The 18,175-nt window shown below is 43.7% G+C and overlaps 3 protein-coding genes and 1 long non-coding RNA gene across 4 annotated transcripts; all 4 read left to right on the top strand.

The window, feature by feature from the left end:
• The first annotated feature begins 1,300 nt into the window (after nt 1-1,300).
• Nucleotides 1,301-2,993, top strand: LOC119319659. Its single transcript, XR_005154553.1, has 3 exons — nt 1,301-1,665; nt 1,744-1,931; nt 2,536-2,993. It is a non-coding gene; the product is annotated as an uncharacterized LOC119319659 (long non-coding RNA).
• A 1,394-nt stretch (nt 2,994-4,387) lies between these two features.
• LOC119319037 (bisdemethoxycurcumin synthase-like) lies at nt 4,388-5,918 on the top strand. Its single transcript, XM_037593556.1, has 2 exons — nt 4,388-4,609; nt 4,726-5,918. The coding sequence occupies exons 1-2, from the start codon at nt 4,405-4,407 to the stop codon at nt 5,730-5,732; spliced, it is 1,212 nt and encodes a 403-aa protein (XP_037449453.1). The 5' UTR covers nt 4,388-4,404; the 3' UTR covers nt 5,733-5,918.
• Nucleotides 5,919-7,344: 1,426 nt separating this feature from the next.
• Nucleotides 7,345-8,756, top strand: LOC119319517. The gene has a single exon (XM_037593989.1). The coding sequence runs from the start codon at nt 7,389-7,391 to the stop codon at nt 8,526-8,528; it is 1,140 nt and encodes a 379-aa protein (XP_037449886.1). The 5' UTR covers nt 7,345-7,388; the 3' UTR covers nt 8,529-8,756.
• A 1,823-nt stretch (nt 8,757-10,579) lies between these two features.
• LOC119315444 (transcription termination factor MTERF15, mitochondrial-like) lies at nt 10,580-16,185 on the top strand. Its single transcript, XM_037590074.1, has 5 exons — nt 10,580-12,727; nt 12,957-13,075; nt 13,343-13,471; nt 13,590-13,739; nt 15,584-16,185. Exon 1 carries the CDS (start codon nt 10,580-10,582, stop codon nt 11,702-11,704), a length of 1,125 nt encoding a protein of 374 aa, XP_037445971.1. The 3' UTR covers nt 11,705-12,727; nt 12,957-13,075; nt 13,343-13,471; nt 13,590-13,739; nt 15,584-16,185.
• The last annotated feature ends 1,990 nt before the right edge of the window (nt 16,186-18,175 follow it).

The following is an 18,175-nucleotide window of genomic DNA, read 5'->3' as shown; positions in this document are numbered from 1 at the left end:
TCCCCCAAACGGCAGAACAGAGACCCCTCTTTCAAATGACTGAAGATTGGTTATCCCGTAACCAGACGCAGAGGGAGAAATTCAGTTCCATAACCTCCATATAAATACCATCATACTTGTTCCCTCCCTCCCACTTCTGTTAAATTGTTAGAAACCTAGACTCATGGGTAAAGGAATTATTTGATTCAGTGCTTTGTCAGTTCAAAAATAGAATCTAGCTAAGGAGCACATGTCCTATTTTTGTAGGTGATATATACTCGAAGGCATGAAACTGGTATTTAATAATACTCCAGGTGAGATATATGCAGTTGTTATGGATTGTGGTTTCGAGGAAAACAATTATGGAACTCAATATGCAGCCGCTAAGTTTCTAAAGCTTGATCGACATCTTTTATCAGTTGTTAATTAGTACTAGGATTCTTATGCATGTCTACTGCTGTTTAGGAAACTAAAGACATGATGGTTCTGTTTGGGACGAAAAAGAAAAGTAGCACCAGGTGTGTTAACCCAATGCTTAGGTGATTAACTGCAGATAAAAAAAATTATCCCCTGTTTGAGCAGTATGGAAGTACACATGGTTATTTGGTCAGTGGCCTTCTTGGCATATGTAGATTTTCTGCGTTCTGAATTTTTAGCCCTTGTGATTCTTGTAGGTTATGCTTTATTCAGGCGTATAACTTGTACTTCCATTGCTCTACATTTTACTTAAATCACATATTTGACACTTTGTACAATCTGCAGTTAATTACTAAATCCCAGAGGAGTTCTACATTATTTCATTAGTCCATTTAGAGCATGTCAATTGGATGTACAAGTTATTTAGGGGTAAAATCAACTTCCCTCTGAAGTCTGCTGCTGGTCATGCTCTTTTATATGGTGGTCTGATCTGGTCACACTCTTTCGACAGTCGATGCATATTTTCTTTTGGGTAATTTGCTTCACCTAAGCTTCAGTAGCACTGTGCATGGCCCTTTGAGTTCATATCTTCTATTGGCGTCTGAAAACTATCATTTTTGGTCAGCTGATATCACTCTATTCATGCTATCAATTTTTCTTTCTCACTATATGGTAGTCCTTGACCTGTTTGTGTCATCGGAGAAGGGAATTTTCCTTTTTTTTCACTTTATCTTGTTTCCTTTTAATATATTGGTTTTAGTTGTATATTACAGAAGGATTGGACATGGAGATCTAAGATGGAAGCGTTTGTGTATATACTGTACCTTTGTATATCTTTCCAAGTTCCATCTTGCCTTATCATACATTTTAAAAGAACAGTTGTTTTCTGAGTCATTGGTGTACTTATGTTGTGTTGTCACCGACCATGAGTATATAACAGTTTGTTGGACAAAAGTATTCTTGTGGTTTGTGCCATGGTTGGGCACCATCTTAAATATAAAATGATAACATTGCAAACATTTTTATTTTGAAGGGCCAACAAGAAAGGATTTCTTCCGGCAGCATAACAAAGAACCCATTGGGTGGATGCAACACCCGAATGCCTTTTTGACTAAATCATTTTAATTAACTAATTACAGTGGCGGAGCTAGATGGGGAGGCAAAGGGCAAATACATCAATTCTTGAGCAGTCCAAAAACTATAATTTGTTGAATTAAGCACCCCCAAGAGTTCTTTATTCACACATTTTTTCAAGGTTGGGGGTTTAATGTAAGTTTTCTGCTATTAAAACTGCAACTTTCCATCTTGATTTTGTCCATGATTAAGTTTTGGGTGTGGGCAGGGCAGAAGATCAAGCACTCCGTCCTCTGCCAGGTCGCCGCCGCTGCTCGGGACGTAGACGCGCACATGGGTCCGTCAGTCGCTGGCAAACGAGGTCGAGTCCGTGCGGAGCACTGGTCTCCTCGCTGTCGTCGTCGTCCTCCCTGCTGCCAGCGACGCCCTCCTGTCTCCTCTGCACCAGTCTACTCCTTCATGTCTGTCCCCCTCTCAATCTCCTCTTTCTGTTGTTTGTTTTCTCTATCTCACATAGGAAAGCTCTTGATCCACCAAAACGCTGAATCATGTTCATATTTGCTACCCTAGGAAAGAAGGATATAAAACTGAACTACAAACATCAGTAGTAGAGCATACATCATAAAGGGTTGTGGATGTCCCATTGCTGCACGAACTGAACCAAGGATGTTTAGCAACTAATTTCTTTTTTTGTGGGATCAACAGGAGGATGGGATTCATAATTGAGAACATTATGTGTTCATAATATATATTTTGTGGTAGCAACTGAACCAAGGATGCTCATGGCAAGTTTAATCGCAATATAAATCACTTGGTTTGGAAACACACCTGCTAAAAAAATAGATTGATCTTTTCTTAAAATCTTCAACCTACTATGTAAACCAGTTCTCCTTTGTATCAATCTGAGATCCATCTGGATTATATCTGATTTTAGTGATATATAAATCAAAATTGATTTATTCACTCTTTGGTAAGCACTTATCTTTAGATGACACATTTGATAGTTCTGGTGTTCTGTTTTATGTGGTTTGATTTTATCAACCGAATTTGGTCTTTCTTTTGCAGATTATTTACAAAAGAAAATGGTTTGGGGTGAAGAGTTGAAGGCTTGAAGCCAAATGTTCCTAATCAAGAAGATGACCCGCACAACTCCCCTGAAACAAGGCCAGCACTATGTGCCAAGATTGAAGATCCCAAATATGTTTACTTTGGTCCAATATCGTATAGCAGTGTAATGCTTCAGGCACTTTTTATCATTCATTTTTATTATTCAAATCTCTATATGGTTGCCATAGATGCTACTATTACATGGATTTATTACTATTTTTCATGTGTTGTTGAAAATAGAACTCACTCATTTATTTGTCTACGGAGGGAGTAGCATACAGTAAGCTTCATTTCACCGAGGAGATCTTCCGTTACATAGAGTTATTAATTTCAATATGAATTCAGAATTCAGTACCCACACGAATTTCGTAGATGCTTTGATCGAGACGTGCGTTGCACGTGCATGCTTACTAGTACTGTAAGTAGTAGACTTATGAAGCTTTAGGTAATTGCAATTGCCACCACATATAATGTACTAAAAATACCATAGGAATGTATCAACTTGAAGCAAAATGCATGTTCCAACGTATGAAGGTGGAGTCCTTTATACTAACTCCGATCCAAAATGTAGGTCATGTCTAACTTTTTTACATGTCAAACATTCGTAAGTTCGTCCAACTATCAAAAATAATTATTAGGAACCCACACAGTAGATTGATATTACTACATATTCATGAAATATATATTTGTAATATATAGTTATTTTTATGTGAGGCAAACATATTTTGCACAGAAATTTGATGGTCAAAGTAGTCACTAGGAACCATATCAATGCCCTAAAAGACCTACATATATTTTGTACGAGAGTTAGTGTTTCACAAACAAATTAAAGGATGTTGTGTTTGAGAGTCATAAGTACGTCAAAGACTTTTGAATGGGTCTAACCATATATTTTGTGATTTCTATCCCTGATGACTGGAAGATAACTATCCTCAATACTCCTGGGACTATATGAATATGAACTAATAAATACAAATCATTTGATAATTAGCTTTTTAAGGTTCTTTGTTTGTTTCAAAATAAAATTTAATATGTTTGGTGTGTCTTAACTAATTATTTATATATATATATATATATATATATATCCATTTAAAAGATAAAATATGTAGACAATATTATGATTACTTATAGTACAAATAATTTCCATAAAATGTTTAGTCCAAAGTGTGAGCGGCCAAATTGATAACTTTATATGCTGACAAATATTCTAAAGAAGTCCATGCAAATATATAGTACTCTCTACGTAAAAAATTATAAGAGCGTTTAGATCACTATTTATGGAGGGAGTGCATGATCAAATGAAAAAAGAATAGCTCAAACCGATTCCAATCATTCATATTTTGTCCATGCATATGGAACAACCATTTGAAGTCAACCGGAAGCACAGCAAGAACACAATTGTGCGGCCACATCCGACAAACCCACGGGTTAGAGCACCCCTCTGATGATGAATTAGGCAAGATTATCTGCATCTAGTTTCCCCCAAAACATGCCAGAGAAATTTCTGTTATCAAGAAAATCACCAAAGACATGTCGGACCGTAAAAACTGACGAACAACAAGCGAAAATGGTCAATATTACCTTTGTTAGTTAACACAACTTTGTTAAATATACTAAAGCGCAAATTTGCGAGGGCTACTTTGCTACTATAGCTAGCAACAATATTGCCCTGAAATTACTCTCATTCCTTGTCTCTTGGAATTGCTAGGCTTGCCAGCCATCCAAACTAACTATAAAACCTGAGCCCATGCACCAAGATTCACAGGCCTCTTAGACGCAAGATCGACAAGCGCGTCGTCTGCCCAGCAAATACATACTCGGCCGGCCATGGGAAGCTGCGGAAGCAACGGGCACGGTACAGCTGTGGTGGTGGTGCCGCGGCCGCACGCTGAAGGCCCAGCGGCTATGCTCGGCATCGGCACGGCGAACCCCACCGGCGTGCTAATGCCCCAGGACGTCTTCGCCGACACCCTCTTCCGCATCACCAACAGCGACCACCTCACTGAGCTCAAACACAAGCTAACCAGAATTTGTACAACGGTTTTTCCTCTCCTAAATTGATTGATTGATTGATTACAGTCCCATGCATATATACTGGAGTACTAGTTTTCTTCCTAGTCCAGTACTAAATGATGTTCCTGGTTCCAGGCGGCAACACGGGCATCGACAAGCGGCACTTCCACCTCACGGAGGAGACGCTGGCGGCTCATCCGGAGCTGCTCGACCCGGAGCTGCCGTCGCTGGGTACGCGGGTGGACATGACCGTCGACGCCGTGCCCAAGCTCGCGCAGCGTGCCGCGGCCAAGGCCATCGCCGAGTGGGGCCGTCCGCCCGCCGACATCACCCACCTCGTCTTCACCACCTACTCCGCCTGCGGCGCCCCGAGCGCCGACCTCCGCCTGGCCACGCTGCTCGGCCTCAGGCCCACCGTCAGCCGCACCATTCTCAGCCTCCACGGCTGCTACGGCGGCGGCCGGGCGCTGGGCCTCGCCAAGGAGCTCGCCGAGAACAACCGCGGGGCGCGCGTCCTCGTGGCCTGCTCCGAGACCACGCTCGTCTGCTTCGGCGCGCCCGACGGCGGCAACCTCGTCGGCCACGCCATCTTCGGGGACGGCGCCGGCGCGGTCATCGTCGGGGCCGGCCCGTTCCTCGACGGCGAGCAGCGCCCCATCTTCGAGATGGTCCACGCCATGCAGACCACGGTGCCCAAGACGGAGCACGCGCTAGGCATGCAGGTCACCGGCGGTGGCATCGACTTCCACCTCTCCATCCAGGTGCCCACGCTCATCGGACAGAACGTGGAGCGCTGCCTCCTCGACGCGTTCCGCGGAGGAGACGACGACGACGACGATGATGCTCATCTTCCGTCTCCATTATCCGGGAACGGAAATAAGTGGAACGACCTCTTCTGGGCGGTGCACCCAGGTGGCCGCCAGATCCTGGACAACATAGACAAGGTGCTCAAGCTGGAGCCGGAGAAACTGGCGGCCAGCCGGCACGTGCTCCGTGAGTACGGCAACATGAGCGGCGCGACCATCGTCTTCGTGCTCGACGAGCTGCGCCAGCGCCGGAGCCTGCTGCCGGAGTGGGGCGCCATGATGGCCTTCGGTCCTGGAATCACCATCGAGACCATGGTGCTCCGCTGCCCACGCTAGCTCGTCGATGGCGTCCATCCATGACCAATCTATCCTTCTCAAGCCTGCCGCGAATATATCTCACGATGATTCGAAATAAAGTTCTTAATAACTGGGGTAATAAAATGAAGACCAATATGTTGGAATTGTGTTGAATAATGAATATTTGTGTACAAGATCTCAACTATTAAAGGGGGAGTTGATAGTCCACGGTTTATTCTTTGTCTCACTTCCCACCACTGATTTTTCTATTAATGAGCCCCACCTTCTCCTGGGTTTTTCTGTTTTTCTTCTTCTAGTATAATCTAACTCAATCTAATAGAGGAAAAAACTCTAGGTGCCACGCCAATTTCCTCATCCCCACCAGCCACTAGTAGAAAAAGGACCTAATGTGAGACACATTAGTGCCGGTTTGATTTTAGCCCGGTACTAATGGTACCATTAGTGCCGGTTCGAATGGCTATGCATTAATGCCGGTTCGTGTTGAACCTTTAGTACCGGTTCGTGCCACGAACCGGTACTAAAGGGGTGATGGCAGGCTGGCGTCAGGCCGGGGCTCCACGATCACCTTTAGTACCGGTTCGTGTCACGAGCTCATGCCACGTGGTGGCACTTTTAGCGCCGGTTCGTGCCGAACCGGTACTAAAGAGGGGGGGGGGGGCTTTAGTGCCCACCCTTTAGTGCCGGTTATGGAACCGGCACTAAAGGCCCTTACGAACCGGCGCTAAAGCTCCGTTTTCTACTAGTGAGCCCTCTTCCCGTTCTAGGGCTTCCACGCGCCAACGCCTCACCTCCTTCCCCGGCCACCTCCCATACACACCCGGGATCCCACCAAAGAACTAGCGGCAGTAGGAGTAGAGAAGGATCCGGTGGAGAGGTCGCCGGAAGCACCTCGCTGAGACAAGTCCCCATGGCGACCAGGCCGCACCGCAGCTGGCCAACAGAGGTGAGCCGCCCGTAGTGTTTTTTAACCAGCACGTAGTTCTCTAACTCATCTTTTTTTCCACTTTAGTGTTTTCTTTTAACTCATTAACCATTTTTTAAAAGCCTTCAACATTTTACAAAAACTCTTGATTTTTTAAAATTCATGGACAAATTCAGTTCTTCTCATTATTGCATTGTATCCGCATATAAATTATAAATATGGAATTGAAAGTTCGAATTGGAGATCAAAATATTTTTTTTGCGGTGGTACATAAGACATTCTTATATGTGAATGATTTACCCTTGTTGCAAACTCAAAGTTACATGCGATATATATGCGTGGAAATAGATAGTACTTGAGTAGTGAGATGTGCAGTTTTGTAACATCGTGGTGTCACAGTTTTCATCATTCAAGAAACTACTTCATGTTATTAATTATGCAATATGTTTACTATAAAATTTATTTTATATGTAACATCGTGGTGTCAAAGTTCTCACATAATTACTGTTTGAAAGCGTTTAGTCCTGTATATGATTCAGGTGTGGCACTAAAAAAATCAGGAAGAAGAAAAGAAAAATCTAAAGGAGAAGAGAAAGAAAACAAATGTTTTGAGCCCGATTAAAGCCCAGCCCAGTGCTACAGAGACTGGAGCAGAGAATCGAAAGAAAACAAATCTGCACGAGTCTCCTCCGCCTCGCCATCGTTCCCCATTCCACCGCCGCCGCCGGCGGCGCCGCACCGCCGCCTGCGCCATGCTCCGCCTCCGGAGATGCGTCCTCTCCCACCTCCTATCCCCTCCCACCACCTCCCCACTCCCCTCTCTCCACCGCCTCCTATCCGCCGCCCCCGACTCCGGCTTCGAACTGGAGCACTACCTCGTCTCCACCTGCGGGCTGACCCGAGCGCAGGCGCTCAAGGCCTCCGCCAAGCTCTCCCACCTCAAGTCCCCCGACAAGCCCGACGCCGTGCTCGCCTTCCTCGCCGGCCTCGGCCTCTCCGCCGCCGACGTCGCCGCGGTCGTCGCCAAAGACCCGCTCTTCCTCTGCGCCGGCGTGGAGGGAAACCTGGGCCCCGCCGTCGCCGGGCTCACCGGCCTCGGCCTGTCGCGTCCTGAGGTCGCGCGACTCCTCTCGCTCTCCCCTGACCGATTCCGCCGCAAGAACGTCGTCCCCAAGGTGCGCTCCTACCTGCCTCTCTTTGGCTCCGCCGAGGACCTCCTCTCCGGGGTCAAGCGCGGCTTGTTCCTTCTCTCGGTCGACATGGACCGGGTGGTCAAGCCCAACGTCGCGGTCCTGCGGGAGTGCGGGCTAGGTGCTCGCGATATTGCCAAGCTGCTCATCCAAATGCCGAGGATCGTCACCGCCAGTCCGGAGGGCGCCCTCGCGATGGTCGCGTGCGCCGAACGCATTGGTGTGCCCCGTGGCTCTGGGATGTTTAGGCAAGCGCTGCAGGCTGTCGCGTGCTTCAGCGAGGAGAAGATTGCCGCCAAAGTGGAACAGTTGAAGAAGACATTGCGGTGGTCGGATGCCGATGTCCGCATTGCTCTGTGCAAGTGGCCCACTGTGCTGAGGTGGTCAAAGGGCATGCTGCAGCACAAGTCCGAGTTCCTCTTCTCTAAGGTGGGCTTGGAACCGGCGTACATTGCTCACCGTCCGGCAATACTCGGTCTTAGCTTGGAGCGCCGGCTCGAGCCCCAGTACTATGTTATGAGGTTTCTTAAGGAGAATGGATTGTTGAGTCATGGCAGAGACTACAATAGTATGGTCTTGGTCAGCGAGAAGGTATTTGTGGAGAGGTTCATACGCCCCCACAAGCAAGCTGCACCACTCATTGCTGAAGACTATGCAGCCGCTTGCACAGGGGAGGTGCCTGCTAGATTCAGATTTACATGAACCAAGAACAGGCTATGAAAATAACAACAGAATTTCCACTCATCGTATTAAGCTGGTAATTCATGATTAGGTGTTCTTTTCATGACTGAATTTTGGTTTTGTTGTGGCCAATGCTTGACATAAATGATAACTTGATTTCTGAACCCCAATATGTTGATTTCGTCATTTGGTGGAGAAGAAAGCTTGACCTGTGATATATTTTCATGTCAAGTTTATCTAGCATGTTCAGTTGTCATTTCATTGTCTTTTTTGTTCTGTCATATGTCAGTTAGTACTGAAATTGCAGTTCATTGTTTAGTATTTTGATTATACTTCGGAAAATATATTGCTGTTGGGTGTATGTTTACTTTATGCCTTTGATTTCTTGGCCCTTTTTCTTCGAAGGCTGATTAGTTTTGTTACTAGATCTTGTAGTTGACCTACTTTTGCTAGGAAACAATTCAAATTTGAAAACGTAACCAAAGTGGGAGTAGGACTAAGCATGATCAGCAAATGAAGTTGTCTTATCATTTATCTCTTAGGTATAGACTAGTGTCAAAAACGCTCTTATATTATGGGGCGGAGGGAGTACAATTTTGTCGATAAAGCTGATTTTTCCTGAGCCTGATACTGCCTGTCAAGCGGAGCATGTCTTGTTGTATTTTGGATTTGCCACACTCACAGTATTTGAGACGTGTCTTTGTCTAAAGTTTTACAAATGTATATTGTTCCTGGCTTCCTACCTAGCATGGTCCGTGGTGCCTGGATGATGCCCTGGCACGGAGAAGGCTAGAATACAAGTTATCCTGACTCCCCAGCGACCAACCATCCGACGTCACGCGGAAAAGGCCCACCCTCATGCAAGGGAGCATAGCCCCTTCTGATATAGCATGCATCATCCCGCTTGTCCAGAGACAATTCCGCCATAGATCGTCGTCTTCAAGCTAGAGTACTACCTGCCGCTCTTCGGCTCCATCGATAACATGCTCCGGCCGCTCAATTACAGCCCCGGCTTCCTCCGCTCCCACCTCAAGAGGGTGGTCAAGCCCAACGTGGCCTTTCCTACAGGAGTGCGGGATAGGTACTCGTGATATTGCCAAGCAGTTCATCCAAATGTTGCTGATCACCACCGTCAGCCTAGAGCGCGTCCTGGGGATGGTTGCATGCGCCGAACGCATAGGTGTGCCCCGTGTCTCTAGGATGTTCAGGAGCGAGGGGAAGATTGCTGCCAAGGTGGAACTTTTATAATAGATTTGATATTTTGCAAAAAAAAATGGCCGAGCCCGACCAAATGGATCGGCCGATTGGGCGCACTTCCTAGAAATGTGTAGACTCGGATCTATCTAAGCAGACGAATACAGAAAAAAAAAACATGTATGTTTGGGTCTCTGCGTTGATGTTCTCTTTACGGCGCTACGGCGGGCTTACGCTCAGGACATCGATAAACGTTGCAGGTCCTCTTTTGGGCAGGTCAGGAAAAAGTTCTGTCAGGGAGGGGGGAGGGGGCAGTGCAAAGTGGCTTCAGACTTTGTTTGTGCGCCGTTGTCAGATGGGGGGTCTAGGTTTGTTCAACGCTTAAACTCTGGCTTACTAAACTTCACTCATAAATTGCTTCTAGGAGTAGGTCACACCTTGCTGTTAAATATGGATGGTCTGATACACATGATCTTGATTCTTCGCATCTCTTTGAGACTAGTCACAATGGGTAGTAATTTAGACTAGTAACATACGAGTCTACAACCTAATAAATAAAGTGTTGCATGATATCAAATATATGTTACTCCCCACTATAGAGATGTATGATGTTAGCACCTATATTAGGCTGGCCATAGTGGGGATAACATAAGTAGTATCATGCACTTGAGACCCGTAAACATGCTTATGTGGCAGGCAATTGAAGAAGAAAGAGAAGGTTATAGTAACATAGGTAGATACTGTAACATAATAAATGTGATGCTACTATGTGTCATGCATGGCAATAAATGAGAGCACCTACGATACTAATCTATAATACTACCCACAATGAAAGTAACATAGGTAGTAACATCACACATATCTAGGTTAAATAGATGATGTGGCATGCAATAAATGCAACCATCTACTCTCTCCCCCGCCTCCTCTCAACCACGGCGCCGGTGCCGCCCACTCCGGCAAGCCCCGCCTTCGCCGTCGAGGACTACCTCGTCGACGCCTGCGGCCTCACCCGAGCCCAGGCACTCAGTGCCTCCACCAAGATCCCCCACCTCAAGTCCCCCGCCAAGCCCGACGCCGTCCTCGCCTTCCTCTCCGGCCTCGGCCTCTCCACCGCCGATTTCGCCGCCCTCGTTGCCAAGGACCCGCGGTTCCTCTGCACCGGCGTGGAGACAACCCTGTCCCCCGTCGTCGCTGGGCTCACCGGGCTCGACCTGTCACACCGTAAGATCGCGCGCCTCGTCTCGCTCGCCCCCGGCAACTTCTGCCACACATCCGTCGTCTCCAAGCTAGAGTACTACCTGCCGCTCTTCGGCTCCATCGACAACTTGCTCCGGCCGCTCAAACACGGCTCCGGCCTCCTCGACTCTGACCTCGAGACGGTGGTCAAGCCAAATGTCAAGCTCCTGAGAGAATGCGGGCTAGGTGCTCGTGATATTGCCAAGCTGCTCACCCGTGTGCCAATGTTGCGGAGCTCCAAACCAGAGTGTGTCCTGGCGATGGTTGCGTGCGCCGAAGGTATAGGTGTGCCCCGTGGATCTCGGATGTTCAGGCAAGCGCTGCAGGCTGTCTCATACTTCAGCGAGGAGAAGATCGCTGCCAGAGTGGACTACTTGAAGAAGACGTTTAGGTGGTCAGATGCCGAGGTCGGCATTGCCGTGTCCAAGGCTCCGTCTCTGCTGAGGAGTTCAAAGAAGATGCTACAGCGCAGGTCCGAGTTCCTTATCTCTGAGGCGGGGCTGGGGCCAGACTACATTGCTCATCGGCCGAATATGCTCGTTCTTGGCGTGGAGGTCCGGCTAAGACCCCGTTACTATGTTATGAAGTTTCTCAAGGAAAATAGATTGCTCAAGCGTGACCTAAGCTATAATACAATTGTCAAGGTCACCGAAAAGCTATTCTTGGAGAAGTTCGTATGCCCTCACAAGGAAGCTGCACCGCACCTTGCTGAAGACTATGCAACCGCTTGCAGAGGCAGAGTGCCTTCGAGATTCATATTTACATGAACCAACAAGCAGGAACATAGATTGCTAGAGCGCGAGTGGAACTGCTATCCAGCAGTCTTGGTGACTGAGAAGATTTTCATGGAAAAGTATGTATGCCCTCACAAGGAAGCTGCCCCCACCTCGCCGAAGACTATGCTGCCACTTGTAGGGAAGTGCCTTCTAATATCAGAGTTACATGAGAATTCGTAACTTATGGCACAAAAATGTTTACACTATGTGTAGTGAGCTGGTAATCTCTGTCTGTGTTCATTGCCTGAGTGGATGTTGGTTGTCTGCTACATGCTAATTTAGCATCGCTGGGCCAGGTACATGCTAATTTAGCGTCGCTGGGCCTGAATGAAACTGATAATTTTATCGTGAGCCCTTATATGTCCATTGCATCATTTAGTACAGAAGAAAGAATTACACTGCGATTAACCTGTCCATCTTGATGTCATATTGTCAAATGCTTTCAAATATATTAACGAAGAGTATGTCTGCAGGCCCTATATGTTTATGTTCTCAATTGCCATTGCAGCTTAATCCTGGGTCAATCTATCTTTCCATGAAAAAAAGGTTCTCATTTTTGCCATGAAAATGATATGAAGTCCCAAAATTGGCTGAATGTCCTTTTTCGTGGGAACAAATCTGGAATTAACGTGTTAGTCACTGCTGAGGTTGCAGTTTTGATCTAGTCTTTTGGTTGCTCCCTCTAGTTCTTCTAAGCTGAAACTCTTCATTCTTCCTGCAGTAGTTTTGTTTACAAGATATTAACTGTTGTGAAATCAGGTCATCGTTTATTAGTAGTTTGTATCAGTTTTTTCATTTATTTTTCTCTTATATTCTTGGATAGCCTACTTGCTGATACTTTTTATAGGAGTATCTGATGTCAAAACTGAATACTTCAGTAGTTGACAGCCCACACTACGTAACGGATATTTCGAAGGCCCTTGTATTTGTACCGAAGACACAAATTGATGCTTGTATGGTATGGTGCCGAAAAACAGAGGGCATTTCATACACTATGAAGGAACTTATGTTAAGGTAATCTTCAAAAGGGTCATGGCATTACCATGTTAATCTCTGCCATACCTGTTAACTAATTTAATCCATATTAGCACTATTTATATATATGCAGTCACCTTTATCCATTGACATATATTTTTAGGGATAGTGAGGTGGATCTTATGTACCATCCTCTGTTTTATATTTTGAATTTTTAGATGCACTTTTATATTTGCTTTAGTTGTGTTGGTTACAATCTCTTCTGAAGACATGTAGGCTGGAATTGGGGAAAAAGAGAATGAAGATGTCGAATACTATTACCTTAGCCAAAAGAGATTGTCCCAGACAGAGATGATATCTTAACCAAGCTTGATATTAACATTTAAGGTAATGCAGTATTTTTCTCAGTTATACTGAATGCCATCTCTTCTCTTTTAAGTTAAATCTCAGTTTAGGCACGCATGTACCATCTGTCAGATATAGTGTAGTTATAGAATGTTGCAGAATTTTGAACACAGAAATTGTAGACAAGCTGGTGTTCCTCAACTAAGAATCAAGTGTCTGTGAGGAGAGGATGGTGCACATTTATTTGTATGTTCCTGATGTTAGGCTGTGGAAATCGGAAGAAATGATATCTCGGCTGTGTGCTTGCAGTAACACAAAGGACATGGGCACATCCTATTATTGGCAAAGAGCTATGATTTGAAATGAAGATCAGTTGTGTGTCTCAATGCAATGAAGGTGAGGAGAAGGGGTCGTTTGATGAAAGAGGTGACTTGCCAGGTGATTATGAATTGATAAAACGGTACTTTCCTCAAGTAAGAATTGGCTCGGCAATAAAGAGGAGCATACTGACTAATTTACTGAATGTTATAAATTGATGGTGCTTTCTTCCTTCCAGGAGAAGATGTGATGAAACTGGATATAGATGCATAGTTCTTTCTTCTTTCCAGGAGATCGACCATGTATGGTGGCTGGGCCTTTGCTATATTACACGTGATTCTGAAGGCTTTGTTAGTTGATGATGCCCTGCAGCTTCCTTCATTAACAAGTATTTATAACCTGGCGCATTCTGAATTTTTGCAAGTTATGCAGTCCTTCTCGTAGGGTCCTAGAGATTGTATTAAACTCTAGATATGTTACCCTTGGTGCATGTATTGTTCTATGGTTGTGTAATTGCTATTGCTTTCGAGTCATCATTAGCAAATGTTCCGACTAGAACATGTTTTTCTTTTGCACTGCAACAGGATAGGAAGTTGTGCTCTGAACTTTTCTTTTGTACACTGGGAAACTTCTTGTGTTTTAAAATGGTCTTTAATTTTACTCTACCTCTATGAGCACTGCTGCGGAATGGGTTATTGAATATTTGGGCAGCAAAGCTGCTGCTCAGTCAACAGTTGAATTTAGCACCAGCTAAAGTTTGCAATTTCTTATTATTTTTAATAGAAAAGCCGCAAATGCTCAAGGAGCTATGTAACCAGTGAATTTTATTAAGTCAACCATGCATTCCATAAAAAAAAACTGGAGTTGATAATTGGATGTAAGCAATTAGATGTGGAATGGGCTAATTGATTTGCCCTGATTTTACTCTACTTTTCTCCTACTGAATTTTGCAAGTTATGCAATCCTTCTTGTATTGTCCTAGAGATTGTATGTAAACTCACTTCTTGTAATTACTGTGTCCTTTCGAGACTTCAGCAAATGTTCAGACTAAACTTGGTATATGTTAATTCTGTGGAAATTATGAGATGACTAAAATTGTTTCTTTTTTTGTTGTATTGATCTAACCCTCGTGGGGGATTATATAGAGTACATGGTGGGGTAGAGACTTGGAGTACAAGACAAGTTACATGTGGTTTAAACTAATTCTATCTCTATCTCCTTATCTCTATATTTAACCCAACTTATATTCTAACAAATTCTACTTGAAAATGTGAATAAGACAAAACAAGCAGTGAGTTGACTTACACAATTAACTTAGTTGCAGCCAAAATCAGGGTAATAAACAAATGTTGTTTAACAAGCCATATCGAGCCAAATACAGTGAAAATTTGGTGTCCTGTTTGGAAAAAGCTAAATGGTGTTAATTTCTGCTCAAGTATCAACACTGAACTTGATACTTCATGATAATTTGCATCCACACTAGAACATGTTTTTCTTTTGGGCTGCTCTAGGATAGGAACTTGCGCTCTGAACTTTTCTTTTGTACATTGGGAAACTTCTGGTGTTATAAAATGGTCTTTGTTTTTACTCTACCTCTATGAGAACTGCTGCAGAGTGGGTTATTGAAATATGTGGGCAACGAAGCTGCTGCTCAGTGTGCAATTTCTTATTATTTTTATAGAAAAGCTGCAAATGCTCAAGGAGCTATGTAACCCTTGATTTTTATTAAGTCAACATTCCATAAAAAACAAGTTTGGAGTTGATAATCAGATGTAAAAACAAATTTCTCTGTTTTCCGTTAAGATTTATGCCATGTAAGCAGTTAAGACATGTAAGCAGTTAGATGTGGAATTCAAAGCCGCTAGCTAATTGATGGTAGTTTACTCAGACTAATATTTAGTTCGCCTTCCTCTGTTGGTCTTACTAGAGCTTTTCTTTAATGGAAACAGACTTAAAAGAGCCTTTTATGTGTAGGAACAAAGTTCAGCAAGCTAACTAAGTATAAGTATGCATGTTATTCGCCCTCCGATGTGCATGGTTACTTAATCTATCGGCATATTTAACAATTTTTGTGCACATTATGTTTTGCTTCCATGCTTTGTGCGGCATTAACCTGCACTTCTTTTTCAATTTCCTCATAACAAGTAAACACCTTTTTGACTAGGTGTTGTTTTTCTTGCTTATGTTAAGCTCTACTACGTATGTTTACACCCTTTTTTGTGTGATTTTCAGGCTGTGGCTGCATACCTTTCTGAAACCCTGAGCAGTTTCTGCAGGAGATAAATACTTTGCCGCCTAATTCTACTTGGAGAGGCTTTTGTTTCCCTGGTTTCTCTCAGATAAATGAGAAGCAGGAACAAGTTAAATATGCACTTTTTGGTAGGACTACTGATGAGAGAACGATGCAGCAATATGAGAGCAATGGTACTGATTCTGTGGATGGTCTGAGATCTGGCAATATATGATAGCAAAGGACTGAAGGCACCGCTGCAGTTGGGCTGGATTGCACCGCCGCAGACGCAAGGTTGCTTGATCTGGTTTCAAGTTTCAGCCATGGTGGCGCGAGCTTACTCGACGCACTCTGAAGATGGCAGGGGAAGATCAGCGTCGTACAATCAAGCGCCGCTATCTGGGGTCAGTTGTCAGCGGTTTGGGAGGTGAGGAAGATGAGATGAAGATGTAACGGCTGGGCCTTTTTTCGAACCCTATCTGCCTGCTGGCTGTTGTCTGGTGGGTTTCATTTCTGTTGGAGGAACATTGTATGGTTGTTGGTATCTGTACAAAAAGAGAAACGAATTTGTATCCATTAAATATTCAAATTTGTATTTGATTTTTGGAGGGTTTTTTAACACACTACAACTGCAGATGCTCATGTATACTCATCCCTATGAACACACATACATGCCCTATCTCTATGAGCATCTTTGAGATATTGAGATGGCACAACATCCTGAGATTGACGAAGTCATCACAAGCGCCTCGTAATTGACGGAACTGTTTCCTTCCACTAAATGAACACCGCCGGAACACCAGAAATAAATTCAATAAACATGCGAGCACCAATACCAAGTGTAGGACTTCAACCCCGGTTGGACGGTTTCACCATGCCGAATCTAACCATCTGAGCTATGCCTGGTTTGCTTGATTTTTGAAGTTGAGTGTATATCATGTTTGTATTTTAATTCGATGACGGGTGGCATGCACTAGTAGAAAACAAGGCTTTCATTCGGGCCAGATAAGCCCATTAGTCCTGGTACATTCACGAACCGGGACTAATGTGAGCATTGGTCCCGGTTCATGCGGTTAAAGGCATTAGTCCCGGTTCAAATGAGCCCTTTAGTCCCGGTTTGAGACACGAACCGGGACTAAAGGGTGCGATGCCCTTTAGTCCCGGTTCGTATCTCAAACCGGGACTAAAGATTAGACATTTAGTCCCGGTTTGGGACACGAACCGGGACTAAAGGTCCCATTTTCATACTCTACCCCCCCCCCCTCCCCGATCGTCTTTTCAGTTTGGTAAAAAGCAAAAGAAAATGATAAAAACTTCAAAAAGTAAAATTCTTCGAGATGTAGTTATATTACTACATCTACTAGTTAGAAAAATAAAAAACTTAAATTTGGATATGTTTTGCAAAAAAGTGCCATGAAAAAGTAAAACTGCTATAACTTTTGCATACGATGTCGAAAAAAAACGTATAATATATCAAAATGTTCTACAAAAAAATCCGCATCCGATTTTGACAGCCGTAGGCCTATTTGCAAAAATTTTAAATCCTCAAACTCTAAAAGGAAAAAAAAGTTATGCTCAAATTTCAGTTTTTTTGAATTTTAGTTAAATCTGGTCAAACTACTTATTCAGGAAGTATTAGTGTTACTAAATAATTATTCAAGAATATTAGTGTTACTAAATAATTATTACATTTTTTTGAATTTTGGTCAAATCTGGTCAAACTGTGGTCAAACTATGGTCAAACTACTTATTCAAGAAATATTAGTGTTACTAAATAATTATTTCAATTTTTTGAATTTTGGTCAAATCTAGTCAAACTATGGTCAAACTACTTATTTAAGAAATTTTTGTGTTACTAAATAATTGTTGTTTTTTTAGAATAATAGTTTCAAACTCAAACAGTGAAACGTGTGACTTCATGCTCAAGCTAAACTCCTGAGAGTTAATAGGATTGACATCTTACTATTGTCAGGAAAACAACAAGTGTAGACTTGAAAACGAGGGGGAATAGAACCCGAAAGTTAAGCGTGCTCAGGTTGGAGTAATGAAAGGATGGGTGAGCGGCCGAGAAGTTAGATGATTTGGAATGATGAGGGGTGATTAGAGATTAGAGGTTAAATAGAGCAGTGATGAGGGGTGATTAGAGATTAAATTGGAAAAATAATTTAGAAAATTGAATTTTTTTAAAAAAAATTCAATTTTTCCGTAAAAATACCTTTAGTACCGGTTGGTGTTACCAACCGGGACTAAAGATGGAGCTCCAGACAGAGGCCACGTGGACGGCCTTTTAGTCCCTCTAGAATCAGGACAAATGGCCCTTTTCTACTAGTGACGTATGGGGCTTTGTAGGAGGAAACCTTCCAGCCGAAAAGATTTAATGTACTAACTATATAATGTTTCTTTTTGTATTGTACCACTATTCCCGTTTCTCTATTTCCAAATCTATATAGTGTAATAATTATACAAAATTTGAAGCAAAAAAGTTAATGATAAATGAAAAAATATTATTCGTTGGGTTCATGACACTCTATCCCTAGTCCGCGAGCCTTGTAGGAAAACCTCATATCCATCCAGATCTTCCAAATGGTGATGCT

This window comes from Triticum dicoccoides, chromosome 6A (assembly GCF_002162155.2).
Source record: "Triticum dicoccoides isolate Atlit2015 ecotype Zavitan chromosome 6A, WEW_v2.0, whole genome shotgun sequence".
NCBI classification, from domain to species: Eukaryota; Viridiplantae; Streptophyta; class Magnoliopsida; order Poales; family Poaceae; genus Triticum; species Triticum dicoccoides.
Note: the sequence above shows the minus strand (reverse complement) of the source record. Positions and strands in the feature narration are given on the sequence as shown.

What these genes read in the sequence shown, in the direction of transcription:
- LOC119319037 (XM_037593556.1), top strand. Translation starts at nt 4,405, where the DNA reads ATGGGAAGCTGCGGAAGCAACGGGCACGGTACAGCTGTGGTGGTGGTG. An exon ending in ACACAAGCTAACCAGAATTT is followed by an intron (nt 4,610 to 4,725) that starts GTACAACGGTTT and finishes TCCTGGTTCCAG; the next exon opens with GCGGCAACACGGGCATCGAC.
- LOC119319517 (XM_037593989.1), top strand. Translation starts at nt 7,389, where the DNA reads ATGCTCCGCCTCCGGAGATGCGTCCTCTCCCACCTCCTATCCCCTCCC.
- LOC119315444 (XM_037590074.1), top strand. Translation starts at nt 10,580, where the DNA reads ATGTGGCATGCAATAAATGCAACCATCTACTCTCTCCCCCGCCTCCTC.